This window comes from Anarrhichthys ocellatus, unplaced genomic scaffold, assembly GCF_004355925.1.
Source record: "Anarrhichthys ocellatus isolate YVR2014 unplaced genomic scaffold, GSC_Weel_1.0 scaffold915, whole genome shotgun sequence".
Lineage (NCBI taxonomy): Eukaryota > Metazoa > Chordata > Actinopteri > Perciformes > Anarhichadidae > Anarrhichthys > Anarrhichthys ocellatus.
The window spans coordinates 2,955-11,191 of NW_022280889.1; the positions used below are offsets into that span (position 1 = coordinate 2,955).

The following is an 8,237-nucleotide window of genomic DNA, read 5'->3' on the forward strand; positions in this document are numbered from 1 at the left end:
AGACAACTGAAAAAAAACAACTGAAGATGAAAAATATAGTTTAGTTTAGAAAATATATAGATCAATAAACAGGAAACAGAGGGTCTGGGTTAGGGGGTCAGGGTTAGAGGATCTGGGTTAGAATGGTCTGGGTTAGGGGGTCTGGGTTAGGGGGTCAGGGTTGAGGGTCTGGGGGTCAGGGTTAGAGGGTCTGGGTTAGGAGGCCAGGGTTAGAGGGTCTGGGGGTCAGGGTTAGAGGGTCTGGGTTAGGGGGTCTGGGTTAGGGGGTCAGGGTTAGAGGGTCAGGGTTAGAGGGTCTGGTAAAGCATTATGTAATCAAGGGTCCTCACAAAGACAGATAAACAGGAATATATGTGTGGTAGATTCCTGTTTGTAGTTTCTGCTGTTTGTTTACTGTCATCACTGTGCTTTTATTCTGACATGTTCAGTAAACACAACAGGAAGTTCACCTGCGTCACCTTCTGTGGGAACCACACACACATACACACTCTCACCCACTCTCTCACTCACACACACGCACACACACACTTCATGTATTTTGTGGTTCACAGTATCTGATGTGTATTATTATTATTTATATCAGTATTATTATTTCCCCGGGCGCCTGTCATTGGCAGCCCACTGCTCCCTATATACAGGGATGGGTCAAATGCAGAGACAAATTTCCCCTTCCGGGATCAATATAGTATAATAAATTTAAAAAAAATGAACCGTTACTTCTTGAGAGTGAAAGAAAACTAATTAAAGAAATTAATCAATAATAGAAGTAAAATAAATGAAGTCCTCACAAGGACGGTAACCTGCAGTGTGTTTCTGTCTGAATCAGGTGAAGACTCGTCGTAGTTATTCGCCCCCTAGTGGACACAAAGGATGCAGCTGTAGACGTCACAATAGAAGATTTATTTCACTTTTACACACAAACAGATGTGCAGGGTTCATCCTCTGAAGAGCATGACTGAGATCAAAGAGGTTAACAACAGAACAGAGGGTCGAAGGGATCACCGGGATCCTGGGAACCAGTCTGGAGGTCTAGTTTGCTGCTGTGGACTGACTGATTAATCATCTTCCCCCTCCTTCTTCTCCTCTTCTTCTTCCTCCTCCTCCTCCTCCTCCTCCTCCTCCTCTTCTTCTTCCCCCTCTTCCCCCTCCTCCTCAGGAGAAATCAGTCTGTCCAGCGACACACTGTGAACCAATCACTGCTGTGCAGCCTCCTCGTCCTCCTTCCTGTCCTCTTCCTGGTTCCTCCTCTTCTTCACCTCCTGCAGTCCCTCCTGGATCTGGTCCACAGCCTCCTGGTCTCCGGCCTGCCGAGCCAGACCCAGAGCCTCCTGGTAGAACCGCACTGAGTCCTCCAGCCGACCTGACGGACCACAGACAGAACCTTCAGACCAGATCAGAGCCTTACGTACCTGGTGGGCCTCCATTGTTTGTCCAGCCCACTTTAGATAAAGCCACGCCCCCTTTTAGATTAAACCACGCCCACATACATGCGAGTGGTTCCATCTGAAGCAGGTCGGACTCAGAGACCTTTGACGTCTCCCTGACCTTTGTGCAGCAGGATGCCGGCCATGTTTCCCAGCAGCACGTGTTGGTCCGGGTGTCCAGCGGAGCGGCTCAGATCCACAGCCCGCTGGACCAGAGCCAGGGCGTCATCATGGCGACCCTGCAAATCCAGGACGGTGGCCAGGTCGCTCATCAGCACCAGAGTCTGACAGGTGAGACAAGAGGATGATGTTCAGGTCTCGATGCTTCACAAGAATGTATCTACCTGTGGTCCTACCTGTGGGTGTGTGTCTCCCTGTGGTCCTACCTGTGGGTGTGTGTCTCCCTGCTCCTGGTGGCAGATGTCCAGTGCGCTTTGGTAGTCCTGTGCCGCCTGTTTCAGGTGCAACGTTGATGCTCTGTATCGAGCCCGCGAGTCGAAACACAGACCGAGCAGAAGACGTGTCTCCTTGCTCAGAGCCTCCTGCTCCTCTGAAGTCAACAACAACAGAGTCACATAACAGCTTGTCTGTCTCTCTACATGTACCTGTCTCCCTGTCTCTCTACCCTGTATGTCTCTCCACCTGTCCCTCTGTCTCTTTACATCATGATTAATCATTGATTAATCATTTTTAAATCAATGATTTTATTGTTAGGCACAAACTAGATATTTAGTTTTTAACTGAAACATGGTTAAATCAAGATAACAGCTGTTCTTATTGAATCAACACCTCACAACTTCAGTTTCATGAGTGAAACAAGAGCGCATAAGAAAGGAGGTGGAGTTGCTATTTTATTTAATGATTCTCTTCATAAAGCAGATGTCCTTTGGTCATTTTAGTTCTTTTGAATATGTGGCTCTGAATTCCACTCAAGCTTTATTCCTAAACATTTACAGACCGCCTAAATACTGTGTAACCTTCTTTGATGAGTTTACTGAACTGCTGTCTATAATCTGTATTGATTTTAACTGTTGTTATTGTTGGTGATTTTAATATCCATGTTGATAATCCCCAGGACAGAGGGTCTATAGAACTATGTGGTGTCCTTGATAATTATGATCTGACTCAGCATGTGACAGGACCCACCCACAACAGGGGGCACACTCTGGACCTAATCATCACCAAAGGTCTAAACATTTCCAAGGTCGCTGTGACTGATGTTGCACTCTCTGATCATTTCTGTGTTTTCTTTGAGAGTGCAATCTCCTTGCACACAAATGTCCAAACCGAGGTTGTGACGAAGCGTTACATCTCTGAAAACACCAGTGAACTATTTATTCAGAAGTTCTGCTCCTCACCAGCCCTCTCTGCATCTCAGTCAATGAGCTTGTAGATGGCTTCAATTCTAAAGTTATGAATGTTATTGATGCCATTGCACCCACTAAAGTGAAAGTTGTCTCGGGTGAGCAAAGATCTCCTTGGAGAAATGCTACGCTGGTCAGAATAGAGAAACGAGAGTGTCGGAAACCTGAGTGCAGGTGGCGAAAAACAAATCTCCAGGTTCACTGTGACATCTATAAAGAGAGACTTCGCAATTATAATTTGGAACTTAGAAATGCAAGGCAGTCCTTCTTCTCTGACATCATAACCAAAAACAATAACAATACACGCGCCTTATTTGCTACCGTCGACAGGCTAACAAACCCTCCAGTGTCGGTAGCTGCTGAGCTCCAATCCACCTGGCATGCAATCAATTTGCCTCCTTTTTTACTGACATAATTCAGAAAATTAGACAAGCAGTCAGTGCCTCCACACTAACCACAGGATATGTGTTGTCCCCTTCTCTAAATAACATCCATTCAAATGTCATGACACAATTTCATTCAATGGACCGTAGAAGCCTAGAAGACATTATACAACATCTGAAGTCATCCTCCTGCTGCTTGGATATTCTACCAACACACTTTTTCAAGAATATTTCAAACTGCATGACCACTGATCTTTTACACATTGTAAACACATCCCTTCTCTCAGGTGTCTTCCCAGAAGCCCTAAAAACCTGCAGTTATTAAACCGCTCCTAAAGAAGGCTAGTTTAGACTCCGCAACAATGAAAAATTATAGGCCAATATCAAACTTCCCATTTTTAAGTAAAATAATTGAAAAAGCGGTTTTCCAACAGCTGAACAAATTCTTGGCCGTAAATAACTGCTTTGATGTTTTCCTGTCAGGTTTTCGACAGCACCACAGCACTGAAACTGCTCTTGTTAAGGTTTTCAACGACATCCACTTAAACACAGACAATGGCAGAAGTTCAGTCTTAGTATTACTGGATCTCAGTGCTGCATTCGACACGGTCGACCATGACATACTCCTAGAAAGACTAAAAATCTGGGTGGGACTTTCTGGCACAGCACTTAACTGGTTTGAATCCTACTTGAAGGACCGAGAATACTTTGTGTCTGTAGCTAATTACACATCAGAGCTGACTAAAATGACATGTGGTGTTCCCCAAGGTTCAATACTGGGGCCTCTTCTGTTCAACATCTACATGCTTCCACTAGCTCAGATTATGGAAAACAACAAAGTGTGTTATCATAATTATGCAGACAACACACAAATCTACATAACTATGTCACCAGGGGACTATAATCCCATACAAGGGCTGGGTAACTGCACTGAACAAATCAACAACTGGATGTGCCAGAATGTTCTTCAATTAAACAAAGATAAAAGAGAAGTAATTGTTTTTGGTACCAAGGACGAACGATTGAAAGTCACCGCTCAGCTTCAATCACTGATGTTAAAACCCACAAACAAGCCAGAAATCTAGGTGTAGTTATGGATTCAGACCTCAACCTGAACAGCCTCATCAAGACAATTACAAAATCAGCCTACTATCAGCTGAAGAATATATCAAGGATTAGAGGACTTATGTCTCAACAGGATTTGGAAAAACTTGTCCATGCATTTATCTTCAGCAGACTGGACTACTGTAACGGTGTGTTCACAGGTCTCTGTAAAAAGTCTGTCAGAAAGCTGCAGCTGATTCAGAACGCTGCAGCTCGAGTCCTCACTAAGACCAGGAGGGTGGATCACATCACTCCAGTTCTGAGGTCTTTGCACTGGCTTCCTGTCAAACAAAGAATTGACTTTAAAATCCTGCTGTTGGTTTATAAAGCACTGAATGGTTTAGGGCCTAAATACATCTCTGATCTGCTGCTACCTCATGAACCATCCCGACCCCTTAGGTCGTCTGGGACCGGTCTACTTTCTGTTCCCAGAGTCAGAACTAAACATGAAGAAGCAGCGTTCAGTTGTTCTGCTCCACATATCTGGAACAAAGTCCAGAAAGCTGCAGGTCTGCTGAGACCCTCAGCTCCTTTAAATCAGGACTGAAGACTTTTCTGTTTGCTGCTGCCTTTAATTGAACCACATTCAATTAATATATTAATCAATTTCCTGCATTTCTGCATTTTACTACTGTATTTTATTTCTTACACTGTTTTTATTGTTTCAATGAATGTTCTTAATTGTTTTAAATCTCCTTTTCTTTTGCCTTATGTTTTGATGCTTTTACTGGTTTTATGTGAAGCACTTTGAATTACCTTGTTGAAATGTGCTGTACAAATAAACTTGCCTTGCCATACATCTGTCAATCTGGCTGTCTTTCAGTCTGTCTACATTGATGTTTTTGAAGTTTGACTGAACTTTATTGGCACATTCTTGCAGCTCTGCTCTGACTTGTTTTAGGGTTCTTTAACGAGAAGCAGTCCTTTCATGACTTGTTTTAGGGTTCTTCAACAATAAGAAGTCCTACATGACTTGTTTCAGGGTTCTTTAACAATAAGCAGTCCTTCATGACTTGTTTCAGGGTTCTTTAACAATAAGCAGTCCTACATGACTTGTTTTAGGGTTCTTTAACAATAAGCGGTCCTACATGACTTGTTTCAGAGTTCTTTAACAATAARCAGTCCTTCATGACTTGTTTTAGGGTTCTTTAACAATAAGCAGTCCTACATGACTTGTTTCAGGGTTCTTAACAATAAGCAGTCCTACATGACTTGTTTTAGGGTTCTTTAACGAGAAGCAGTCCTACATGACTTGTTTTAGGGTTCTTTAACAATAAGCAGTCCTTCATGACTTCTTCTCACCTGTCCGATCCTCTGCAGGGGTTTCTTTATGTTTCTGCAGTTTGGCCTCCAGAGACTCCGTACAGAACCTGAACCCGTGCTCTGCAAGCTCCGCCCTTAAACACACACACACACACACACACACACACACACACACACACACACACGGGGTACTTCTCAAGTACCCTTAACTGCATCCCCGTTTCCCTCACTTGCATCCTTTCCTTGCGTCTTAGTCCCTCCCACCAGGGATGCATGGAGAAAAGCATGCGAGGAGAGAGGAAACGAGGAAATATGTTTTAGGAGACATGAGACGTCCTTTCCTCAGTTGTGTCACATGAAGCGAAGTCTGTTTCTGATGACGGAGGATCAGCTGATCACAGCTGATCAGCTGTCAGTCGGCTTTAACAGCTGGAGAGACTTTTGATAAGTTTGTGTCTGTTCACATGATCACTGTACTTAATAGTAACTAATAACACTAATAACTAATAAAGACACAGTAATCACCACTGTAGAGGTGTTTCTCTCTGTAGTCTGTTAACAAACTGTGTCCTGTGTTCTGTTTATAAGCACAGGATCCATTTCTACCGGCGGAATGCGATCGTCTTATTTATGAATTATTTGGGTCTGTACGTTTTGAAATTCAGATTATGACGTCATTATTAAATAACCCAGAATATGATTATTGTTAAACTTAAATGATAAAACTCATCAAACCCGACAATCAGGAATGAACAGCCTCACGTGACTGAATGAAATGATGATAAAAATATATATACATATACGGTATATTTATATATATATACGCGTTAACGTTATTATCGCGTTAACACATTCATTAATTAACGCCGACAATTATTTTATCGCGCGTTAACGCATTTTTTTTTATTTATTATAATTTTATTTTTTTTAATTGAAAGACAAGAGACAATACATATACATAACAACAAGAGGATGACAAGAACAGTGGGATAAAAGCCAGCAGACATCCTAAAGTCAGTTGTGTATGTATGCGTGTGTGTGTGTGTGTGTGTGTCTGTGTGTGTCCTTGAGCCTTTTGAGATGGGAAAAAAAAATAATAATAATAATAATTAAAAAACAACAATAACAAAAAACAGGTAAGTATTTTTAATTTATTATTATTGTAACAGACTGTCTCATGTTTATCGTTTTGTATTGGAGATATGATGTCCCTTCAGGGTTGCCGTAGAGAAAAGGCGACTTCCGCTTCTGGTCGAGGGGGGGGGGGCAGAAATAAAGAGAGAAGCTGCACCAGCTGTTGCTCTCCCTGGAGACTACTGGACATCGCTGCGGTAAAGTCAGCAGACACTCAGATCTCCGTGGTCAACTCAGCAGACACTTACATGTTAGTGCACCTATATGCTGACATTCACGGTAAACGCATTTAAACGGCACAGATCGGGAGCGAGCGAAGGACTTTGAAAGTTAGCGGAAAGATTAACGTGATATATATATATATGTATATATATATATTATTTATTATAATTATTTATTATTTATTTATTTATTATTTATTTATATATATATATAAATAAATAAATAAATAAATAAGTGTTTCGTCTCTCCAGCTCTCTCTGACTTTAATTGTTTCCATAATAAAGTTATTGAGGGAAACATCAGATCATGAAAACACAAATCTTTCTAATAAATGAAGAAAGTTGTTTGTGGTCCTTTTGTTGTTCAGACTACAATGAACATTTATTTAAACCAGACGTTGAATCAGAAAACGAATCAAATATAAATCTTGAGTTTAATCTGTGATCCGTCTTCACTGTTTACATGTTGAACAAAATCTCATCAGTCCGATCGGCTGCAGCGTCCAATCACATGACTGATGACCAATGAGGGGGCGTGTCGGCCGTTAAAAGACTTCCTGGAAGTCTGTTCTCGTGGTTCCTCGCTCATGGCTCCTCAGAGGTCCCTCCTCCCTCCTTGATCCTCGATCCTCAGAGCTACATGAGAGCTTTGGGACGGCCGTCAATATGGCGGCGCAAAAACAACTTCCGGTTCAAGCGAGGAGCGAGGAGCGAGGAAATGAGAATTAAGAGACTTGGGATGTACCCACAGTCACCTCTCTGACAGGAAGTGAGGTCAGAGGTCAGGCACTTGAACGGTTCAATCTTACTTGTTCTGTTCGGCGTAGATGGTGGCGAGTTTCAGAGACATCTCGATGATAGCGTTATCGTCCTGGAAAGAGACAGGAAGTGAGTGAAGACATAAACACACACACTCTCTCTCTTACACACACACACACACACACCTCTGGAGTTCCTCCTGACAGCATGAAGCTCATCGCTGCTTTGAAGAGTTTTTCTGCCTGAGAGGATGAAGAGGACAACCAGCTGTCTCGCTGCCGTTGCCACAGTGACAAAGGTGAGTCATACAGGGGCGGTACTCACGTGGTCCAGCTGACCCTGAACGTAGGCCAGGTTCGCCATCTGAGGGTGAGGGTGAGGGTTAGAGAGCTGTAGAGCTGAGGACACCTGAGAGCTGAGAGAGGCTGTTTACCAGACTGTAGGCGTAGATGACGGCCTGATGGTTGTGGGTCTGATGAGCCACGACTACGGCCTGGTGGAGCAGCCCAGAGGCTGCCTGGAGCTGTCCTCTGGAGACACTGAGCTGGAGGAGAGAGGACCGTCAGTACTACAGTACTAGTACTA

At 43.1% G+C, this 8,237-nt stretch overlaps 1 protein-coding gene across 3 annotated transcripts; it reads right to left on the bottom strand.

The window, feature by feature from the left end:
• Positions 1-881: 881 nt before the first annotated feature.
• Positions 882-8,218, bottom strand: LOC116377121 (tetratricopeptide repeat protein 19, mitochondrial-like). Of its 3 annotated transcripts, none has more exons than XM_031838678.1 (8): positions 8,086-8,218; positions 7,977-8,015; positions 7,838-7,894; positions 7,703-7,764; positions 5,578-5,672; positions 1,811-1,974; positions 1,546-1,708; positions 882-1,360 (listed from the first exon to the last, which is right to left on the bottom strand). In XM_031838678.1, the coding sequence occupies exons 2-8, from the start codon at positions 8,013-8,015 to the stop codon at positions 1,194-1,196; spliced, it is 747 nt and encodes a 248-aa protein (XP_031694538.1). In that variant the 5' UTR covers positions 8,086-8,218; the 3' UTR covers positions 882-1,193. The 3 variants fall into 3 exon arrangements, with proteins under 3 accessions (XP_031694538.1, XP_031694539.1, XP_031694540.1); XM_031838680.1 differs by having other exon boundaries at positions 1,270-1,360; positions 1,488-1,708; XM_031838679.1 differs by having other exon boundaries at positions 7,977-8,218.
• Between the last annotated feature and the right edge of the window lie 19 nt (positions 8,219-8,237).